This window comes from Tarenaya hassleriana, unplaced genomic scaffold (genome assembly GCF_000463585.1).
Source record: "Tarenaya hassleriana unplaced genomic scaffold, ASM46358v1 Cleome3, whole genome shotgun sequence".
NCBI classification, from domain to species: Eukaryota; Viridiplantae; Streptophyta; class Magnoliopsida; order Brassicales; family Cleomaceae; genus Tarenaya; species Tarenaya hassleriana.
The window spans coordinates 1,475,485-1,498,175 of NW_010966177.1; the positions used below are offsets into that span (position 1 = coordinate 1,475,485).

At 36.5% G+C, this 22,691-nt stretch overlaps 4 protein-coding genes and 1 long non-coding RNA gene across 6 annotated transcripts; 2 read left to right on the forward strand and 3 right to left on the reverse strand.

Annotated features, from left to right (window-relative positions):
* Window positions 1–2,663: 2,663 nt before the first annotated feature.
* LOC104818675 (39S ribosomal protein L45, mitochondrial) lies at window positions 2,664–5,807 on the reverse strand. The gene is made up of 12 exons (XM_010548363.2): window positions 5,662–5,807; window positions 5,249–5,289; window positions 5,057–5,154; window positions 4,885–4,944; window positions 4,686–4,768; window positions 4,444–4,495; window positions 4,282–4,371; window positions 4,135–4,203; window positions 3,925–4,026; window positions 3,693–3,761; window positions 3,554–3,610; window positions 2,664–3,042 (listed from the first exon to the last, which is right to left on the reverse strand). The coding sequence occupies exons 1-12, from the start codon at window positions 5,733–5,735 to the stop codon at window positions 2,956–2,958; spliced, it is 882 nt and encodes a 293-aa protein (XP_010546665.1). The 5' UTR covers window positions 5,736–5,807; the 3' UTR covers window positions 2,664–2,955.
* A 390-nt stretch (window positions 5,808–6,197) lies between these two features.
* LOC104818676 (GDSL esterase/lipase At3g05180) lies at window positions 6,198–8,365 on the reverse strand. Its single transcript, XM_010548364.2, has 5 exons — window positions 8,058–8,365; window positions 7,474–7,674; window positions 7,038–7,204; window positions 6,672–6,942; window positions 6,198–6,581 (listed from the first exon to the last, which is right to left on the reverse strand). The coding sequence occupies exons 1-5, from the start codon at window positions 8,320–8,322 to the stop codon at window positions 6,301–6,303; spliced, it is 1,185 nt and encodes a 394-aa protein (XP_010546666.1). The 5' UTR covers window positions 8,323–8,365; the 3' UTR covers window positions 6,198–6,300.
* A 261-nt stretch (window positions 8,366–8,626) lies between these two features.
* Window positions 8,627–9,522, reverse strand: LOC104818677. Its single transcript, XR_772715.2, has 3 exons — window positions 8,948–9,522; window positions 8,791–8,865; window positions 8,627–8,703 (listed from the first exon to the last, which is right to left on the reverse strand). It is a non-coding gene; the product is annotated as an uncharacterized LOC104818677 (long non-coding RNA).
* Window positions 9,523–13,716: 4,194 nt separating this feature from the next.
* Window positions 13,717–17,176, forward strand: LOC104818678 (putative uncharacterized protein DDB_G0277003). Of its 2 annotated transcripts, XM_010548367.1 has the most exons (13): window positions 13,717–13,873; window positions 13,972–14,038; window positions 14,266–14,394; window positions 14,492–14,555; window positions 14,640–14,727; window positions 14,858–14,942; window positions 15,063–15,119; window positions 15,185–15,301; window positions 15,408–15,478; window positions 15,551–15,922; window positions 16,131–16,183; window positions 16,302–16,392; window positions 16,811–17,176. In XM_010548367.1, the coding sequence occupies exons 1-10, from the start codon at window positions 13,743–13,745 to the stop codon at window positions 15,900–15,902; spliced, it is 1,161 nt and encodes a 386-aa protein (XP_010546669.1). In that variant the 5' UTR covers window positions 13,717–13,742; the 3' UTR covers window positions 15,903–15,922; window positions 16,131–16,183; window positions 16,302–16,392; window positions 16,811–17,176. The 2 variants fall into 2 exon arrangements, with proteins under 2 accessions (XP_010546669.1, XP_010546668.1); XM_010548366.1 differs by having other exon boundaries at window positions 15,551–16,183.
* Window positions 17,177–19,894: 2,718 nt separating this feature from the next.
* On the forward strand, window positions 19,895–21,214 carry LOC104818679 (E3 ubiquitin-protein ligase ATL31). The gene has a single exon (XM_010548368.1). It carries the CDS (start codon window positions 19,973–19,975, stop codon window positions 21,092–21,094), a length of 1,122 nt encoding a protein of 373 aa, XP_010546670.1. The 5' UTR covers window positions 19,895–19,972; the 3' UTR covers window positions 21,095–21,214.
* Window positions 21,215–22,691: the final 1,477 nt, after the last annotated feature.

Here is a 22,691-nt window from a genome sequence, read left to right on the forward strand (position 1 = left end):
CCAATCTTAAAATTGTAAAATACTGCATATGGGCCTATAAATTAGAAAAGGCCCAAAAGGCTTATCAACATCATAAACTACGCCCAATAATAAAATGGGCCTATTCCTTTCTAAAACTGTTACTTTAATAAAATTTTCTGGGTAGAGAATATTTTTGGATTTGTTAAGATATATATATATATATATATATATATATATATATATATATATATATATATATAATATTTGAAAGCTCGAAGCCCATTCTCTAGTATAAGAGATAATTTTTGTTAAATGGGCTAATATATATATATATATATATACATATAAAAGTGTGTGTTTGTTGATATGGTAGGGACATCTTTTTCCGTGATCCAATTTAAAAAGTTTAAAAATTAAGTTAATTTTATCTGTAAGACTTTAACGACGGGTAACTTAGAAATATTGTGTTATATTGCATACGTAAAGACAAACACATTGGAAAAAATATATAATAATTTATATATATAGAGAATTGGGCGTCAAATCAGAGATATATTAGATTTTGTTGTTTATAATCTTTATATGCAAAAGCCCATGCGCATCATTTCTATGGTCGTCCATATATACAGCAGAAACAACAAATTATCAATACCAACAATTCTCGTCCATTTCTCCCAGAAATAATTCGTCAAAAAATATTTAATAATATTGATTTGAACATGCCATTTCCAAACTGTCCTTTCATATACATATATATGGAAACCCTTTTGACGGGACAAAGAATAATCTTTTATGGTTTTCTTTATTCAAACAAAATTTTAAATTTTTTATAATAGATTTTAAAATGAAAATATTTTTGTGTAAATATATTAGTTTAGAAAACTTTTATAAATGGTTGTTTTGTTTGAAATTTTTATAAATAAGCATAATTATTTATGGATTTTATGAAATGAGACCCTTTCTAAAAAAAATGGTATAGGATATGATGCGATTAAAAATAGGAAACGATCTAAATTTGTTCGATTTATTTTAAATTGCAAGATATGCAAATGGGCTATAACTCCAATCTTAAAATTGTAAAATACTGCATATGGGCCTATAAATTAGAAAAGGCCCAAAAGGCTTATCAACATCATAAACTACGCCCAATAATAAAATGGGCCTATTCCTTTCTAAAACTGTTACTTTAATAAAATTTTCTGGGTAGAGAATATTTTTGGATTTGTTAAGATATATATATATATATATATATATATATATATATATATATATATATATATATCCCAGGTGAGGTGAGGATTTTCGTGACATAACATAAAACGTGTCGTCATTTGTTTCGTTTTGGTTCCGACGTGTCCAATTAGTTAGGCCATAGAAGAACACACACCAAACTGATTTTCTTTTCTTCACGCAGAACATTTGAACTTATTATTATTCATCACATGCATGCAATCTTTACGTATTTCTTAATTACACGTATAGTTATATATGTATGCATGTCACGGAAATATAAAACGGGCAGAAAATATTATAGATAATAAAATTTCAAGTTAATTATATTATTAAGTTAAAATAGAAACCATAAATTTTATGCCTAGACATGAAACACATGTCTTTTCCTTTCGAGAATTACTATAAAAACACCACGAGATCCAAACATATCGCATACACATAAGAGCAAAGAAAAAAAAATAGCTAAAGCATAGATTAATTTTCCGACCGAAAACGTAAGAAATGTCTATGCTCGGGAGATGCGTCGGAAAAGCTTTTCCGGCAGCGGCGAACCTCGCCAACCTATTGCCGACGGGGACTGTCCTCATGTTCAAAACCCTACTCCCATCTCTCTCCGACGACGGCGCGTGCAACTCACTCGCCAACTCGCTCCTTACCCTATCCCTCGTACTCTTTTGCTCCGCCGTGTGCTTCTTCTCCTCCTTCACTGACTCCTTCATAGGTCCCGGCGGCGAGCTTTATTACGGAATTGCCACTCCAAAAGGTCTTCGTATCCTCAACGACGATTCATTCCACGTCGGGTAATAATACCAACAGACTCGGGATTTATAAAAGAATGTAACTGAAATTTCTAAAATATTCCCAATTATCCTTTGATTTTCCTCCGAGCAGGAATAACGGAGATCACTGCATAGGCTGAGCTTGATCGATTTCGTGCATGCGTTTGTGTCCTTGGTCGTGTTCTTGGTCTTCGCCGCCACGAGTCTGGACGTACGGAAGTGTTTTCTTGGCGGTGACGGTGACGGGGATGGGAAGGGTAGTTTGGACATTTTGATGAGGAGTTTGCCGGCCGGGGTGGGGACAGTGGCGACCTTCTTGTTTGTGGTTTTCCCCACTCGGCGGAGAGGAATCGGATGTACGTCGTACGGACATGATCGCTAGTTCTCGTATATACGTACATTTATACATATACGGCGCACGTGTGTATTTTGTGATGATTAACGGTAAACTCCGTGGTGGCTTGTACGTACTTTTATACGAAGAAAATACTATTTACTCTGTGTGCGCGCGTATTTAGTAAACGCTTAAAGCATTTTAATCTCGTGTTTTTTACTCTCTTTTTTTCTCCCTAAAAATATTCATTTTAATCAAATTACATTAAACGTATTTAAAGAAGAAAGATTCCCTCGCCCCCAACGAAATCAAAGATCATGCGAACTGTTCCTTCATCATTTTCTAACATGAAGAGCTACGAAACAAGACTCGGGCTTTTCCCCAGAATCTGATAAAAGAAACAGAAAGTAACAACCGGGTAATATGCTGCTTAGAGCTACGAAATCCTGTTCATAACCCCAAACAACTTTCAGATGCAACTGAAAGCAGCAACAGTAAGATCACAAGAGACTCCTGCTCGGTTCGATTATTTGACTTTGTATCATTATGGTTTTGAATCTTACACTATTTGCTTTCAAAATTTTTTAAAAAAAAAACATGGATGGTTAAGTTTTTGCCTGAATCCTTTTTACCAGAATGTCGCAGCTTTCAGACCTTGAGCCGGCCGCAGAGTCGCCAGTAGGCTCCCGTGTGGAAAAGTGACTTCTCAAAGACCCACACGTCTCGTACAAGAACCTGCACAAGCAAAACACAAGAGAACTCTGATCTCATTTTTTTTCTTTGGAAACTAAGCCTGTGAATGGTAATTGTTCTTTTGCATCAGTGGGTGTCTCATTGTACGTAAAATTTTCAGCCAATAAGATTAACTTTTTGGAATCCGACAATCCCATATTCAAGAAAAGATATCAACCTAAAGCCTACCCAGAAAAGAAAACTATCTACTTTAACGCTTAAACCTAACCATGCTCGCACTAAGGTTAGTTGTTTCCTTGTGTTTTCATGATTTGATGCAACTTTTTCATTTGCCAGAGAATTCAGATTTCCCGATGAAAATCCCGCAGCGTTTTTGGGTCCAGACCAAAAACAGCATCTAGTGTATCAAGTTACCAGCAGGTTGAATTCGTGTTTCGTCTGATTCTTTCTAACTATTACGATCAGGATTATCACAAGTCGATCGTAATTGGAAAATATCATAGGTTTCGAGTTTAGCAATAGGAAGATACTGATACAGTGGCATTGATCTTACCTCTTTGTTCCTATCTCCAGCTACAACATTGCCTTGTGAATCATATGCCTCGAATTTCTGGTAACAGAAAAGATATCAAAACTCAGTAGAAGATCCAACAGAAGTAAAAGTAAACCGATAACTTCAAAAAAAAAGTGACCTGCTTCGTCAGAAACTCGAGAGTCAGTTGTATGAAAGCTTTATTCATGTCCTTCTGATCGATACCGATCTGAGCAAAATAATTGCCAAGGAAAAGAACTGTTATGACCGAAAATCAGATCATGGATGGAATCTTGAATCCCCGTCTTTAGATTCAAGAATGAATTGGGTTGGTACATAACATTTTCAACCATATATGTGATGAAAAGTTCAAGCTTTTTAAAAGAACTTGCCAGCCGAGCCTGCAACGTTCGTATTTTGTTGGCTGGTTCAATCATTTCCCAATAAACACTGCCCCACACAGCTTCCCTTTGTTTAATTTCATTCTTCAGTGTCTGCAGTGCAAACAAACCTAAAATGAACAATGATGTAAATTGCAACATCTTTAATCTGTCCATCAAAACATGAATTATCAGAAGGGTCAAACTTATCATAAAGCTTACAGAATACATTCTTTCCGTTACGCTTTTCCTTATGGCTTTTTTGTCACCGTTGGCCATCAGAATGTTAATCTGAAAAGATTGCCCATAAAGGAAGTTCAATATGTTATTCACTAAGTATGTAAATTGTAATAACAGATCATACTTTACCTCCTTGTATAATTCAAGAGCTTCTAGGTAGAACTTATTTTTTGAGTATCCGGTCTTTCGTAGCTTAGCAATAGCATATGCACTTCTTAGCTGAACAAAGAAATGTTACACGTTAATGATATCCCCAGACGATCAGTCCATAAAGATTAAAGATATTTCAACCTGACGAAGAAAATCTTCTTTCGTTCTCTCCCAACCACTTCTTGTAAAACATCTGAAAACAGTTAACGAGAAACTGGCTGAAGCAATCACGACAGTACAAGGATTAAACATGCTTAGAAACTTGATGAATAACCGAGAAAGCGGAATAAAGGACTTTTCCCTCGTCTTGAAATTTTGTATTTTGTATCCTCTAAAAACTAAATGTTTGAAAACCAACACGATTTGTCAAATGCCCATCTTACCTCCGCCAAAAAGGGATTGGCTCCCTGATTGCATATGGTTCATAAACAAATCCAGGGCTCATCATTGAAAATTTTACAGCACTCTGCATATATAAACCATGATATAAGACAATCAAACCACAGGAAGTAATCTGTTTTTACATATGCAGAACAAAAATGAAAGAGAACGACAATTGAAACTGAGATGCAAAAAACACACCGTCTTCCTTAACTGAGGTGAAGCGTTTACTTGTGCTGCAAAGGACCTTTTATCAGCAGCCTTGGAATAAAACAAGAGACGAAACGGCTTATCAGCTTGGCGAAATATGTAAACAATCCATACAAACATCATTAATCAATAAACAAGACCCGACAATGGATCTGGTGATTACCATTGTAGAACGAAGCATATGCGTATTCCCAAGGGGGCATGAGAGAGCATTCTGCCTCTTGTATAAGAAAGAAGAACTCTCTCCATAAGGTTCAGGAGCTGATACGAATGGAAAAAAGTACAACACTCATACACATCAAATTGCAGTCAATTCAGGGGAAGAATGGAACTTGGTGCCCCAAGGAGAAATTACCTTGAGAAATGCGATGAAGATAGCTCCTCGAACTCCCAAATCTGAAATCATCAGCAAACGAATTAAAGAGAATTCATTATTCAATCCCGAAGGTTGGGTAACCCATATGATTAAGAAGCTAAAAATTCGATCTTTGATTTCAAATCCGATGACATTTTACTCCATTTCACAAACTCAGTATAATGTATGGCTCATTTGTTTCCCCTTTCCTAAATTTTCTCACCGACCAAACAGAGCATCAAAGCTGGAGGCTTGCATTTAATTCAGGGAAATTTCTGAAATCTATAACCCGATTGGGAGAGAAGAAATGGGTCTATTTTACAAGTTGAAGAGAAGCAAACCAAAACCAAAACTTTCGCACATTGTCCACTCAACTCAATTAAACGCAAAAAGTCAAGGAAGGAATTGCTCACAGAACAGAAGACTCGCGAATCTCTGATGCTCGAAACAGAGCGCGAACTGTCTGAAACCTCCTCGCGAACGCCATTCTCGATCACGGAGAGAATTTTTTTGAAAAGAACCCTAGCTTTCATCGATCTCGTTGGAAGAGGTTTCGGTTGTTCGATCTGCAGGGTTTAAGGAGGAAAAGTTTGGTACATCGCGGAGCACCGTATCGAATGAAAATACACACGTGTCATCGCGGACTCGTCTTTGAAAAATTATTCTGGATTCAGATTCTAATCGCAAACGCAATTTTTTAGCGGTTGGAAACGTAGATTGCGGACACTAACGTGGACAAAAGCGTCTTCAAGTAATTTTCGCGTTGGATCGACCATTGTTTTGTGTTTCAGGATCAACCTGAAAAATATGTTTCAGGTGTCACACAGAAATTCACTCGTACATATGATCGGTCAGACCACTATAGAACTGTGAAAGATATCGGGGGTATATTTGTCAATTGATAACTACAGGGCCAACCCGAAAGATTGCAACTAATACAAATACCTCATGGAAAAAAAACAATAACTTTCATATTGATAGTTTTGCCCCTAAATTATGCAATATTACATATATAAGCCTCAAGCAAATATTTGAATCAAATTTCTCAATAACTAAGTCTGCATAAATAGGATTTCAGGAGGAGGTGCACCGGAATCCAACGGAGGAGGAGGATCAGAATATTTTCCCATCAGAATTCTCGACGCAACAAATATATTCGCTGCTTCGGTATAATGAATTCCATCCCAATTGACGTACTTTGAACTATCGTCGCAAGTTTTGGCCATAACAGTTGTGCCGTTTAGAACCATGGTTCCACCGCAGTTAACTCGAGTATCATAGTTTAGAGGCGGTCCTCCGTAGCCACAACACGTTGTTATCGATTGATCAAAACCTATACAACCAAATTCTTAGATACGATGATCGATACGATTTGATAATACATAGTAATAAAAAAAAATCACATTTAAGTGTTTATGTTTACCGTATGTGGAGTGATTCGAGATGAGGTTAGATTTGATCGAGAAAATATCTACGTGGGTAAAATTGGAATCGGGGAATTTTCCAGGGAGTGTTTTGAAAATAGCATGAAGCTGCATATTGAAACTCTTGGCGGCTTTGTTGTGGTCTTCAACGCATCCAAACATGTCAACCTTTGACGAGTCTTTCCCGAACAGAGACACAACTTGAGCTAAACACCCGAGTGGCCCTGTGTTGTGTATCCAGAAGTTTCTAGCTCCTTCTGCGTATAATCTCTATATAAAAAATAATAATTATTGAATGTTAAATAACATATCATAGTTTAAAAATACGAAATATTGAAATGTTTTGCATATGGACATGGACCAACCTTTAAACCATCTTGAAACAGATCTAAGATGGTAGGGATCATACCAAGAACTTGATCCAACGTTTTGGTATAAAATGCCCCGGCGAGGTCATTTTGCCCGATATCAAACATGTACAAACCCTTCCTAAAGGATTCTTCCGATGGTAAGTACTTCTCAAGTTCTTTATCTGCATCACAAAACATGTACATACATGCCACATACATCATCATCATATCCATGTATATATCATCAGAACTTTACACCACAGAATTATCATAGACGGCAACGAATGGGAAACCTAGACCATGCACGTTGATACACCATATTATTATTTCAGCCGTCTAAACTCATCTTTGTGCACATTGCGTGTGTGTCCATGCATGATATAACATCCCATACATCCATTACATGTATACACATGCATACATATGCGCATATACATATATGCATCTTTACCTTGAGCGATTAATTGGAGGACTTTGGATTTGAAGGTGATGAATTGGGAGACTTGGACGCCAAAGGAAAAGGGGCTTATGGATGCAGCATTTGCCTTCTGAATCGTGGAGCCTCCCGCTGCAAAGTTACATCCTCCCCTGTAGCTCTGTGGGCCCACTGAGTCCAGATATGGCCTCAAAAACGGTAGGCCCATTTTGTCCACTACAAGCCCAATTAAAAGCCCATTAAAATCGATTGCCACTTTTATTTAGATTATAGTATTTTTTTTTATTTAACATTTTTTTATTATCAGGATTTTTTTTATTGTTTAAATTAATGTTATATAGGTTGTGGTACTAAAAAATTATAATTTACGTTGACGATCTATATTAAAACGCACTAAAACATGTCGATTTATATCATAGCACAAGATGAATTATAATTCAATGAATGAGAATCTTTCCTAGTTAGTATGTTCGATGTAAAATTTCAGAAAGAATTTTTTTTTTGCAAGATGCGATAAAAAATCATAGGTTTCTTAATATATAACAAAAAAAACATACGGAACTAGTAAGGAAAAGGGGAAAAAAAATGGTTGTAATCACCTAGAAAATCGACGATCAGACGGCCGTCGGAGAATCTTCCGGTCGATGCGTTGAAGTACGTTTGTCCGTACGGTGGTCGGAGACGGAACCCGAGACCGGAGGTGAGTTCTCCGGTGTCGGAATTCGAATCTCCGAAGTTGAAAGCCGCCGGAAAATCTTGTGAGATGGGGAACGAACCGACCAAAACAATCAAAATCTGGGAGATGAATGCTATGAAAGGGAGATTAATAAGCATTGGTTGTCTTCCTCTCGCGGTGGTTCCCATGGCTAGTGGTATCTTCTCGTACACAAATCATCCTTCATATACACACACACATAGGGGTGGGCGATCGGTTCGGATCGGTTTAATCGGATTCGGTTATTTCGGGTTCGGGTTGTTCGGGTTTAGAATTTTCATATCCAATCGGGTGTATAATCTTAATCGGTTCGGATTCGGGTTCGGTTCGGATTTTTTCGGGTTCGGTTCGGTTTATCCAAACAAATATTCCGTAAAAAAAAGTTTTATAGAAAAACAAAGAAAAAAAACATTCATAATGTCATGTGAACGAAAATAAGTCTAACATTAATAGTCTCATATAAAAAATAAAAAACAAACATAAAACGTTTCTTCAACAATCTTCTCGCACAAGAGCTCCATATATCGAACCTTAGAAAATAAAAAACCAATGACAAAATAAGAAAGATCATTCAATAAACACAATTTAAAACTAGAATGAATATAAAAAACAACCACCTTGACGAGCTTCATTCTAGATGACACACAAATCAACTTGTCCCGAGTCATCTTGTCCCGACGATTTTTTAAACTCTATACAAACAAAAAAAATAAACAAATTAAGATATTACAAACTTAGATAATACTTATAAAATAACGTAAATATAATGGATACCTTCCGCCAATGCAAACATAAACTCATTTTCTGCGATCAAATCACCGAAGCTACGTTTTTCATCCGAACTAAGAGGAGACATTAACCAATTTTGTGTAAGGACTAATGCTTCAACCATATGAGGAGTTAAACAACTCCGATATTGATCTAGAATGCGACCCCCAGTGCTAAATGCCGACTCGGATGAAACCGTTGAGACCGGTATTGCTAATAAATCTCTCGCCATTTCCGCCAGGATTGGAAATTTACCATTGACCGCCTTCCACCATGACAAAATATCAAATTCACAACCTAAGTTGTTAGACTTCATCACTTCGACCTTTTCCATCAAATAAATATCCAGCTCGTTCGGTGATTCCTCAATAACCCCTTTATCCGCCATCATTTGGGTAAACGAAGCAAAAGGATCATCATCATAAGTAAAACCCATATCGATATCAACATCGTTCACACTACTTGATGAACCATATAAATCTGTACTTCCAACGGATGTTTGTCGACTTTCGCTTCCTTCTCCACTTGGCGTTTTGTATTTGTACCACTCATAATAGGAATCAAACAACTTATGCAACAGATCAAGGATGTTCCGCTTCATATCAGCACTTTTGACACTATCCTTACCATACATCTTGTCAAAACAATGAGTTACAAAACTCATCTTACTCCTTGGATCAAATACAGAAGCTATGATCAATAACTTATTGATCTTTTCCGTCCCCTCCCAATATTTATCAAACTTGAATCTCATTATCTTGGCCATCTTGCTCATTTCATGATCGGGATTATTTGCCAAGGAAGACAAAACTGTTTCAACCTTTATAATCTCATTGTAGCAGGAAGTGGAAGTTACCTTTGTAGTTGCAGAAAATGCCAAAGTCGAGTCATAAAAAATCTTCAAGAAGCGTACCAGTCGATGAGCATTTTCCCAATCATTTTCTGAAGGAGGACCAAGCCTTTTTTTCCCGATTCTGGAATCATCATCTTCGCCAAAATAGTCCTCATAAAGCTTATCTTCCATTTCCATTCGTTTAAACGCATCTCTGTACTTCAAAGCGGAAGATAACATTAGGAAAGTCGAGTTCCAACGTGTCGCACAATCCAAAACCAAACTTCCTCTATTAAAGTTGCCCCCTCCAACTCGACTTTTAAAAGCTTGCAATCTTGAATCAGATGACCTTATATACTTCACAGCATTACGAATACTCGTTACGCTGTCACCCATATCAGACAACCCATCCTTGACAATCAAATTCAAAACATGTGTCCCGCAATGCAAATGCATGAAATCACCATTCAACACAAGAGTATCTGCATTCCAAGCACCCAATCTATTCTTCAAAAGCTTTAAAGCATAATCATTTGCACTAGCACTGTCCACGGTAATGGTAAAAACCTTCTCAATACCCCAATCCATCAAACATTTCACAAATTCTCTTGCAATGGTCTCCCCCTTATGATTTGATATAGGACTGAAACTAATAATTTTTCTGTGCAAACGCCAATTTCTATCGATAAAATGAGCAGTAATAACCATATAGCTCATTGTTGTTATTGAAGTCCAAATATCCGTCGTAAAAGACACCCTCTGCTTGTTCTCATTCAACATGTTCTTCAAACATACTTTCTCATTCAAGAATAACTGGTAGATTTCTCTTGTCATTGTTCTTCTTGAAGGAATCACAAACGAAGGCAATGCAACGTTACAAAAATGTCTAAATCCAGCTCCATCAACAAATGCAAAAGACAATTCGTCCATTATGATCATCCTAACCAAAGCTCTTTTGCATGCCTCTTGACTAAACCCAACAGCAATAAGTTTAGAAGATCCTACTGCAGAATGATCTTTGGTTAAAATTTGTTGAGACCCACTTTCAGAGAGCAATAAGTTTAGAAGATCCTACTGCAGAATGATCTTTGGTTAAAATTTGTTGAGACCCACTTTCAGAGAGATTCTGGTATACCTTGCATGTCTTTTGAATATGATTTCTCAAACTGCTTGTACCCATTGATGAACATCCCGTTAATACAACACCACAATAATTGCAAGAGCACTTCTTTGGATTATCGGGAAGCTTGGTAAAATGATTCCATACATTCGATCTTGCAGGAACTATCCTCTTTCCTTTCGGAGGTAACTGTGAATTTGAAGCCGGTTCTTTCCTTTTATCACCAACCGATTCTCCGACCTTAACTAATTCTGAATTTTGATTTTCCATCTGTTAAAATTAACATACAAATGATACGTTTATACAAAAATCAAAAAAAAAAATTATACAATTCTCCGGCTTGTATACATACACGAATACACACACTGACACACATACACGAATACACACACATACATAATGGAAAAAGTAAGTAAATATACAGATCCATCACCACATGGCAATTATATCATCAATAGCTAATTAATTGAAAACTTTAAAAAAGGAAAATTTGTAAATGCATGGGGGTGGATAGACCATACGGCCATAATGCAAAAATGAGACAGCATGCTTTCGTGTTTGTTTATAATATTTGGCGACGATCAGAAGAGAGGGACTTCAGCTGGGTTACCAATCAAAATTCACGAATACACGCAACGCACATACACATACAAGAATACACACACACACGGATACACACACACACATACACAAATACACACACATACATACAGGAATACACACACACACGATGACACGAATACACACACATACACGAATACACGCACATACATACACGAATGCACACACACACACATACAAGAATACACACACACACACACGGATACACACACATACACGGATACACACACACATACACCGATACGCCACCAACCGAGCCCATAATCTCTCGATACATACACGAATACACACACACATACACGAATACACACACACACACACATCGTACCTCTCTGGCTTTCGAGTTTCGACCTCTGTTACGGAAGAATCAGGGAGAGAGCTTCACAACCTGCAAAGAACAGAACATATGACACTGAGAGAGAGAGAGGAAACCGACGACGACAGATGCAGAGAGAGAGACGAGCGATTTCAGATTGTTAGAGAGAGAAGAGATCGGAGGGGACGGCTGAAGCGGCGAACGGGAAAGAAGCAGAGGTTTGCTTCAGTCGACGCAGACCTTGGGTTCGGCCGGAGGGGACGGCTGAAGCGGCGCGGCAAACGGGAGGAGAGGACTCAGTCGGCAATGGCAGAGGCAGAGAGGAGAGGAGAGATTACTCGATGTGGATTAAACCAAACCCTAATTAACCTAATTTTTTTTAATTCGGTTTAATTGGATAACCGAAACCGATCGGTTATTTACCCGAACCGAACCGATCCGATCGGTTATAAGATTATATTAACCGATCGGATATTTTGTCAAAACCCGAACCGATCCGAAACCCGATTAACCGGGTCGGTTTTACCCGAACCCGATTAACCCGATCCGAATGCCCACCCCTACACACACACATATATATATATATACACATTGTGTGTATATGTATGTTTTTTGTTTGTTTTTTTTTTTTTGTGTAAGGCATTATTAAGTAGGGTTTGCTTATAAGTAAGGAAACAAACAAAATGATAGACTCTCGTGACTTCCTTTTCCTTTTTGGCAATCGAATCAAATGTGCAGATCATGCATGTATGCGCTATGTGTGCGTCTATATATGGATTTTTATTAATTATTTTTAATTTTTCAAGATTTCAACATACATATTTAGAAAAAGAATATTTTATAAAAAATACTCTTACTTATTGTGAAGAGAATTAATATCTTGAAATATTTAACAATTATTAATAAAGGGTCAAATTGAAAAAAATAAAATAAAAAAAGTGAATGAAATTTTTGAAAACGTTATTTATTTGGAAACAAGAAATTATTCTAAAATGTTATGTAAAATTATTCTAAAATTATTAATAAAGTCTAAAATTTGAAAACATACAAAAAAAGTGAATGGAAAATCTGAAAACTTTATTTAAAAATTATTTTAAAACATTATGTAAGATTAAACGGAGAGAATATTATAGAATCCAAAATGGGTAATGCAATTAAGGGGTTTCTGAATTTACACAGGCAATTCAAATATATTTTCGTATTTTGTAATATGCTTTGTGTTGGAGTCCAATCAGTACTAAAGAGTGTTTTATTTTGTTAATGGTGTGTAACTGTGTTATAATCAATTATCCAATAATGTCATTTGGCATGAAGGCACTTTTTTTTGTTTTGCATATTAAAATATTATCAAATTTTGTAATCATGCAAAGCATGAGCTAAATTATTTTAGTTCAATCATAAGTCATGCCTTTCTTTATTTAAATATAAATACCATGTGGAAAATATATGAATATATAGTAGCGAAAATCCCATAAAAAGATTTTACTCCCTCCGTTTCAAAATATTTGTAGTTTTAGATTATTATCCATGTTTCAAAATATTTGTCATTTTACATTTCCAATACATTTTTTTTAAATAAATTCCAATTTTATCCTTACCAAATTCCAATACATTATTAATGATAATATTATTTTTATTATTAAATAAAGGGTATATATGACTTTTATTTTCATTTCTTAAAAAATGTGAAATAAGTTAAAACAACAAACATTTTGAAACGGAGGGAGTAGAAAAATACACGCAATCAAAGCGGCGGCATTAAATGTAAAAAAATTGCCTTTGTTTTAAGGAAAGATCAACATCATGGGGCTTTAAATTTAGATGGGCCGAGATATTAAGGCCCATTATACCCACTAGGCTGTTGACACATCTACGAACTGAGCCGATGCTATGAGCTCAACACGGGGAAGCCATGGCGGCGGCGGAGAACCACGCAGGACCGGAATCGCCAGTGTCGGAAGTAGAGTCGGAGCCGCCGTACATCCACGTTCTCTCCGCCTTCCTCGCCATGGAGCCGCCGGATTACGTCATCTCTCTTGCGAGGTGAGCCACCGTCTTCTTCGGAGCGTCGTCGTCGTCGGTTGAATTTCTTCCTCTTCTTCCGGGATTTTATTTGTTCACTCTATGTTCTGTTTTTGCAGAGAATGCATTGGAGACTCAATTACTGGTAGTGTCCAGAGAGTCTTCTGGGAAAATTGTGTAAAAGCTGTAAGTAAATCCCAGTGTTTCGGTGCAAATATTGGAGATTCATGTGTAATTCGTTTTGATCCTGCCTTTGATCAATTGAATCCGTTCGTTTGCTCGGAAAATTGGAGAAAAGTTTGAAAATTTTCTGTCGGATCCTATGTGAAGCCACTAAGACTATGTTTGGTCAAATTGGCCCTTGAACTTTGTTTTTCCGCTTGTCCCTGGTTTTAGCTCATTCATTTGTGCAGGCTGCGAATGGAAACACATCATACGCAAAAAAGTTTCTCAAGAAACTGATAAGTGAAATTGAGTTGGAAAATGGTGAAGTGCTGGATGAACTGTATGAAGAGTACGCTCTTTACATGTCTTCTTCAAAGGTGTCTTTTTTGTGCTTTCTTGTTTAACACGTAATCAAAACATTATGATTCGATCTGGGCCAGCAAAACTGTCTGACGAGAGTTTGGCCAATGTTAGGATGATGAGACAGCAAAAGAAAGCATAAGAGTTTGCAAAGTCGTTTCTTTCCTTTTTCCAGAAGGTACAACTGTTGCTTGTGTCTTCATTGTCCTCATTTGACTCTTCTTATCAACTTGTGTTTGCTGAACCATCCACGATTTATTAGGTTTGTATGAACACCCAAGCTGTCCAAGGTCGAGGAAGCTTGTAATTCCTCTGAAGTGTTCATTGAACATGCTTGAAGGAGATACGGGGTAGGAATCTTCATATTTTTTAACGGATTAGCGCAAAGTTGCCTCTACTTAATTATGTTCATGTACATTGCTCATCTTGGATCCTGGCTTTGGATTTATCTTTGCTGATCTGAGCCCATGTTTTGAGCAGATGTTCTGTCTGGCCATCAAGTCTATTTCTTTCAGAATTTGTTCTGTCTTTTCCAGATTTCTTTGCTGGTAAAACATGTTTTGAGGTCAGTTTGACATTTTGTGGTATACAGTCTGTTTGTTTGCATTGTTCATCTATTCAGAGTCTTAGGTCACTTTCTGGTCAAGCGTTTCTTCACTTTGTGACTTGATTGGTTCTTGTTTAGGTTGGTTCTGGAGTTGGTCTGGTCGGAATATGTCTTGCACATGTAAAGGCCTCCAAGGTACACCCACAACTAGCGTTCTTGTCATATCGCTGAACTGCCCAAGTAATGTATTTCTTTTTCAGGTAATTTTAACAGACGGGGATCTTTTGACGCTCACTAATATGAAGCTCAATTTAGAAGTGAATCACCTGAATTATGACGACGATTTGGCTCAACAATCCGGGAAAGCACAGAGTACAGTGAGTTGGAAAAGTTTCATATAGCCCACCGTTTAATCATTTTGCAGTTTGACTATATTTGATTCATGAACTAATTCAAGATTGATTCTTTTTCCTCAAATCACAGGTAAAATGCGTTCATCTTCCGTGGGAAACTGCATCAGACGCAGAACTACAGGAATATAATCCAGATATAATGTGAGTACACATTTCACTGATACATTTGATGACAAATACATCATTAACCCATTCAACCTCTTTTCCTATCAGTCTAGGTGCAGATGTAATCTACGATCCATCTTGTCTCCCTCATCTAGTTCGGGTTCTTGCCACCCTTCTCCAAAAACGACCCTCACATTCCGCCGAAAGAGATAACTCTCCCGAGAAATGCTCGGAAAATGAATATGCAAATGCCGCGGGAGAACAAGAGCACGCCCCCGTGGCTTACATTGCGTCTGTGATCCGAAATGCAGACACTTTCAACGTGTTCCTAAAGCTTTTGGACCAGACAGAACTGTCTATTACAGACATCACCGAGAAGCTCAAACCCTTGGAGTTTCTACCGTATATGCGTTCGTACGATCGTTCAAGTGTCCAGCTCTTCTCCATCTCCTCCAGATAACATTCTTCTTCACCGCTTTGGTAATTTCATACACCGAATGCTGGATTCGTTTATGACAATGGCATCAGCAAAAAACAGATATGGTAGTTTTATAAAGTTTTACTCCTTATGAGCGTGACATTGATGGACTTCACTAGGGAGACTGTATGTTTATTGTTAAAGGATATGAAAATTTCTGTTATTATAATGTTTTATTCCTTATGAACGTGACACTGATGGAGTCCACAGTAAACGAAGCCATCTTCGAACTCTCATCAGAGACAGAATCATACACATATAAGGTAAGGCTTTCTCTGACAAAACATAGTCAACAGATTCGTCTGTTTATTCGCATAAAAAAGCATTTTTTTCGTCATTGTAATAATTTAACGTTGCAAACTGTGCATTTGTTGGTTTTAGGATCTTCCGGGCACGTAATCGGAGACGGGAAAGTAGGTGCCAATACCTACTTATCCAGAATCCAGAAATGCCTTGTGCATATAACATTGAGGTAACAGAGACACTTCCACTTAGATATCTAACTATATATATGTATGCTGCTCAATCGCTTAGCTGCTTTTGGATGCAAGCATGAGAAACTTGGGCAAAAAGCATTGAGCTTTCACATGATTCATGGTTTGTTCGTAACAAATTTAGTCGAAAAGCATTCATCTTTCACATGATTCACTTGTTCTATGAGTGTTGAAACATGAACTCGGACATTATATAGGGAAAAAAAAGCTTGGATCTTTTACATCGTTATTCATCTGTTTGACTGAATCAAAGCATGGAATCAGTGACAACTTCAACCGGAAATCCTAATCCTTGTACAGCAAAAAAAAAAAGATTACTTTCACGTGGATTTTCGCAGTTGTGAGATGCATACAATCTTGTGAAACTCTACAATCTTGCAATATCTTTCTTTGCAGGGGTTTGAAGAGTGAAGATTTGCTTAGGGTGGGAATTTCATGCAGAAACGGCACGCCGTTTATGTATAGAAATGAAAGACTGGGGGTAGTTCAGCTTGTTTATGGAGTTACGAGTAACGTTTACGCTTTCTAAATAAGGACTGCGCGATGTTTTTTCTTCGCGGAAGTCGCCATGTTGAATCATGTTCATATGCATGGCATGAGTCATGTGTGGAAGTTTAACGTTTGACCGGAGACAGAGACTTGGAGAACAAGTCAAGTCAGCCTCTCTAGTTTGACCGAATGCGAGAAGAGCAATTCTGACCAATAAAAAGACCATCAATCAATGACAAATTATTAAAATAAAAAAAAAATATTCATGATCAATTTATTATCTATTATTTTTTACTATGTTATTAAATTTCTTATTACCACCCTGGATTCAAACCCAAGTGGGGAGGAGTATTCACCTGGGTTTCTCCGGTTTTTTGGGAGATGTAGTCGAATTAAAGGTACCGTGAATTTTCAAATTATCAAAAAAAAAATTCTTATTATGATTTTGTTACAAACAATTCAGCGAAAGCGCCGCACTAATTAATAGGGGTCGGCGTTTCGGTTTGGTTTTTCGGAATCGGACTGAATCAAACTGAAAAACGGTATTTTCTTTTTTTTAAAGAAAATCCAGAACTGAACCGATACCGGAATCAAACCGAATTAAATACAATATAAAAACCAATTGATATCTATTTTTATAAAACCGAAAAAACCATACGGATATATTTTCATCCCGAACCCGAACCGTTTTCTGGAACGTCCACCCCTACTAATTAGAATTAGAAGGTCATCTTATCTTTGTTATAAATTTAAATTATTTTTCAACCTAGAACCACATAATTACTCATCCTAGAAGTGGGGATGGATGGATGGGTATATTTGAGTTGTTTAATTATTCTCATGTTCAAATTTTATGATTTTGAAAGAAACAAAAACTATATCCCGCTTTTCTATATCAAATTTTCGATTTGATTTACATTAATAAAAATTATATTTCTTTTATTAAAGAGTTTTATTCTTTTCACTTAATTTAGTTTGATAAAATTCACATACAGTTAATTTTATATGAGACTCAATTTTGATTCATTTATGCGTTTTTGGTTTGATTTAATACACTTCTGCATACCCAAAACCAAAATATATACCCCATATATGCATATTCGAATAGGTTTAAATACACAATTATTAACTTAAAAATGTGCTGGTTATCGTGTTTGAGATTTAAAAAAAAAAGTTTGTTTTGTGAGCTAGTTATGAGCTTATGAGAAACATAAGCCAGTTTTTTTTTTTATTTATGAAAACGAAAATAATTTATAATAAAACAAGTGGTCTTTCAACAAAAATTCAATTATAGAATACGATCAGCCATGTAAATAAAGGAATGCTATAGAACTAATATTTTGGGTAAGTGATAAGCGTGGAGTAATGAAAAGGTAATAGTGATGGCTTAGATTAGTAAAACCTCTCTAGAAGGCTGTTAATTGTAAGAAGTTATCTTAATAGTACACAAAAGTCCAATAATCAAATAAAATTATACGCCAACTTTTTTCTCTCGAATATATATATACTTAGTGGAATTTCTTCTTTTTTCACACTCACATTACAAAGATGTTAAATCCCTAATTTCTGTGAGATAATGCGTTTCATATAAAAAATGATTAAAGGTTACTAAATTTTAATATGTACGTATATATAAAACTATATCTATCTGTGTGTATCGATTTATATATATATGAGTAGCATATTGTATACATATATATACACTCAATTATATAGCCGTTCTAAGGCGGCGGCGGCGGCTACACGCTTCTTCGAGATGACGGTCTGAATTTGGTACTATATATATGAATGTTTTCTAGAAAAAAATATTATTTTAGAACTCGGTTGTAAATACCATATTTTAATTAGTCACTTAAAGAAACTTATTAATTTAATGTTATTCGATTTTTTTTAAAAAAAGAAGATGTTTCTTTATTTCTAGTGACCGTAGTATCCGATTCTTCTGGAGGGGTTGTCAACTTTGCATCTTTACATTGTGTGGCAACCATAATTCCACTTATATATATATATATATATATATATATATATATATGTGTATGTGTGTTGTCGAATATTATACTCTGTAAAAAGCTAACGTGTCATCCAATATATATATGTTCGTTGATATGAGTTGGGAATTAAATAGAGCCGAAGATTAGAAGATCCATGATTCCTAGATATATTGACATACTCCAAATAATTAATATAAAGATTACTAACCGGTTATTATGTAAAATCCTCAATATTTTTTTTATGAGGATTAAATATGTTTACAATGTTTTAAAATATAAAAAAAATACAGTATTTATTGAACTTTGAAATTGTTTCCATAAAAGTTAACTAATAAATAAAGTATTATCCATAGTTTGATGGTTCGGTTATTTTCAACATTTTATTTAACGCATCCAACAACTTGGAAGTTTATGTGTGATAATAAACAATTTGCTAAAAAAGAAGTTGAAAATGCATGCACTCACCGCTCGCTTGAAGACAAAATTCTGCAACCATTTGATTTCAAAGTCACGTGAATAGCAAAAAAATAAAAGTTATATGGCAAAAGATCCAAGGTTTATTAAAGAGATAAAGTTATTAACAAATAAAACAATAAATAACAAGGAAAACCTTGAATTTATGCGTATTAATCATGGGATCTATGGAGTTACAAGAACATTGCTACAAACCAAATTTCGACAATCCAAAAATTAATGTAGAATCCTGTGATAATTTCATTAAACAATTACCCAAAAAACAAGAATATATATATATATATATATATGCATATAACCATAAAAGAAAAATTAAATAAGATCCGTTTCAGACGAGAACGAGTTAATGACTTACGACTCCGTCCATGTAGCCCAGAGTCACCAAACTGTCGCTTTCTGTTGTCCCCTCGACTCGTTCGAAGTTTCGTAAGTCCACGTGGCACTCATGTAATGACATCACCTCCCCTTCTCCTCCACCTTCGCCATCTCTCTCTATCTATATCCCAAGCCCCCCACCTATAAACTCACCTTCTCTTCCTCTCTCTCAAAGAATCCTTTTTTTTTTAGATCACAAAAATTGTCTTTTATTTGGGTTTTCAGTATCATGTGGACCTCCGGCGTAAAGGGTTCAATCGCCGGTGGCGGCGTTTCCACGGCGGTCCTCCTCTTCCTCCTCCTGATATCTACGGCGGAGCAAGCAGCGAGTCAACCGGGTCAATCCAACCAGAGAACCGACCCGTATAACTACGGTCGGATCAGCCCGGCTATGGCGGTGATCGTCGTCGTCCTCGTCGCCGCGCTCTTCTTCGTCGGCTTCTTCTCGATCTACATCCGCCACTGCACACGCAACGGAGAATCCAGCCTCCCCTTCGCCGCCGCCGCCGGCGTCCGGAGAGCCGCCAACGCGCAGGCGCGTGGGATCGACGCGTCGGTCATCGAGACATTTCCCACGTTCGTGTACTCGGAGGTGAAGACACTCAAGATCGGGAAAGGCGCGTTGGAGTGCGCTATTTGCTTGAACGAGTTCGAGGCCGACGAAACTCTGCGTTTGTTGCCCAGATGTGATCACGTGTTCCACCCTCACTGCATCGGCGCCTGGCTCCAAGGTCACGTGACCTGCCCGGTTTGCAGGACCGATCTCGCTGAACCGGCTGTTCAACCGAACGAACCAGAGATAACAGGCACTGACGTCGAGGCGCAGCGCGAGGAAGTAGCTGAACCGGTTGCTGAACTGGAAGTACCGGAACCAGATCGTACGCGTGTGAAGTTACCGAGGTCGCACACGACGGGGCATTCGCTGGTACAGCCCGGGGAGAATACCGATAGGTTTACGCTCCGGTTACCGGAGGATGTGAGGAAGAGGATAATGGCGAATTGGAAGATGAACCGGTCGAATAGCGTGGTTCTTCCCAGAGGTGGGAGCTCGAGGAGAGGTAAACAGGTTGACCGGTTAAGGGTGAGGTCCGACCGGTGGCTATTCCACAAAACTCCGTCGTTTCTCTGGCGGAATTCTCGGGGGGAGGGTTCAATTAAACTCGGTGGGACCGGTTCGACCGGTGACTCGGTACGGTCAGACCGGTGGGCTTTCCTTAGGAATCCGTCATTCCTATGGAGGAATTCGTCGGTTCATTCGCCTAGAGGAGCCCACAAGGACGGCGAAGGAAGTTCAGTTCAAACGGTCGGTACGGGTGGTTCAACTAACGGTTCGGTTCGATTACCGGTTTAGTTGGACTTTTCGTTTTTTCCCCTCTTTATATCTAACTACTATAGCTCGTTGTTGTATGTTTGTTTGTTGATATGATGGGATGTTCATAAACGCAATAAATTTTGCCAATTTTTTCATTTATTTCTAAATTTTGTGTAACTTATAAGAAAGACAATCCCAAAGACAAGGGAAATGGTTTCGTACGACAAAGGTAAAATATAAATTCAAATTCAAATTTGTATTTATTTCATTTGCAGAATTTTGATTTGTAAATGTCAACCAAAGAATAAAAGAACTATAAAATAGAGATGGTGGTATATATCTTCCCTTCAAATAAAAGTCTTATAATTCGCCGACAGAGAATATATATATATATATATATATATATTAGCGAATGGATAGCGAATACGTATCATTTCTTGGCTGGAAAGAATAATTTATTGTTTGAATTTTAATTTCATAATAAAACTAAGAATAAACACCACATGGAATCAAATAAAAGAAAAGCAAGAAACGGGGATTAGTTTTACGCACCAAATTCAAAGAATAAATTGAAAAATAAATCATCAAAAATAATCAATCAGAGGTTATCAATTCAGTTTAAATATATAAATGTCATTGAATTTATAAAGAAATTTAAAATATATAATATATTATAGAGATCTAAGAGAATTCTAGAAACAAACATAAAAAAAAATCTAATTTTTCAAATAAATTTTATATTAATAAGAGTGAATATCTAAATCAAATTGAAATATAATTCAAAACAAATCAAATTTCTATACATACACACAAAATAGAAGTGAGACATGAAATGTCCACATTTACCAACAATATTTCCTTCAGAACGTCAAGTCAAACGTAAGAAATAGGAGCATGGAGCCTTAGAAATATGAAGTCTTCGGACGGCCGGACCAATTAAAAATATAAAATATAAAATCTTCATATCCAATTGGTTTTATTGGATTTAGAGATATTAAAAAATATTTAAATTCCATTATCCTCCAATCTTTGCCATAAATTGACATGCATGATTTTTTTAAATTATATTTTGCTCACCAACACGATTGGTATATATATATATATAAACATAAGATTAACCATATATTATAGTGAAATTAGAAAGATGATATTTCCAAGCAACCTTCGTATACCATATTATATATTAATAAGCATCGATTCAGCGGAAAGAAACAATTTCTTACATCATATGGACCGTCATCATTATCTCTTTACCGCCGATTATTTTAGGATTTATTGTCCAACATTTTATTTAAATCATTGGATAGCATCCATTAGTCAAATTCCATCTAGAAGCATTTAGATCTTAATGCATATATGTATGCCGTATGCCAAAGCATTCATATATATTTATTTCACCCGCAACGCCTAACAAACTATGTGGACCCAAACCAATAGTTATAAATTAATGCTGTAATAACGAAATACTTTTCTCTCATCTCTTTTATTGAAAATTTAAATTAAATATTTGCCCACAATACTATACGATACAAACAATGCAAAACCTGTGATACATTTATAGTGATCATGATAGTCAACTACTATCATTCATGGTCATGGGAACCATATTTTTCACATTTGGTAAGGATGTTTTCAA

What these genes read in the sequence shown, in the direction of transcription:
- LOC104818675 (XM_010548363.2), bottom strand. Translation starts at nt 5,735, where the DNA reads ATGGCGTTCGCGAGGAGGTTTCAGACAGTTCGCGCTCTGTTTCGAGCA. An exon ending in TCTTCATCGCATTTCTCAAG is followed by an intron (nt 5,155 to 5,248) that starts GTAATTTCTCCT and finishes CATTCGTATCAG; the next exon opens with CTCCTGAACCTTATGGAGAG. An exon ending in TCGAGTTTCTGACGAAGCAG is followed by an intron (nt 3,611 to 3,692) that starts GTCACTTTTTTT and finishes TTCTGTTACCAG; the next exon opens with AAATTCGAGGCATATGATTC.
- LOC104818676 (XM_010548364.2), bottom strand. Translation starts at nt 8,322, where the DNA reads ATGGGAACCACCGCGAGAGGAAGACAACCAATGCTTATTAATCTCCCT. An exon ending in TCTGATCGTCGATTTTCTAG is followed by an intron (nt 7,675 to 8,057) that starts GTGATTACAACC and finishes TTGGGCTTGTAG; the next exon opens with TGGACAAAATGGGCCTACCG. An exon ending in CCTCCAATTAATCGCTCAAG is followed by an intron (nt 7,205 to 7,473) that starts GTAAAGATGCAT and finishes TTTGTGATGCAG; the next exon opens with ATAAAGAACTTGAGAAGTAC.
- LOC104818678 (XM_010548366.1), top strand. Translation starts at nt 13,743, where the DNA reads ATGGCGGCGGCGGAGAACCACGCAGGACCGGAATCGCCAGTGTCGGAA. An exon ending in TTTACATGTCTTCTTCAAAG is followed by an intron (nt 14,395 to 14,491) that starts GTGTCTTTTTTG and finishes GGCCAATGTTAG; the next exon opens with GATGATGAGACAGCAAAAGA. An exon ending in CACATGTAAAGGCCTCCAAG is followed by an intron (nt 15,120 to 15,184) that starts GTACACCCACAA and finishes TTTCTTTTTCAG; the next exon opens with GTAATTTTAACAGACGGGGA.
- LOC104818679 (XM_010548368.1), top strand. Translation starts at nt 19,973, where the DNA reads ATGTGGACCTCCGGCGTAAAGGGTTCAATCGCCGGTGGCGGCGTTTCC.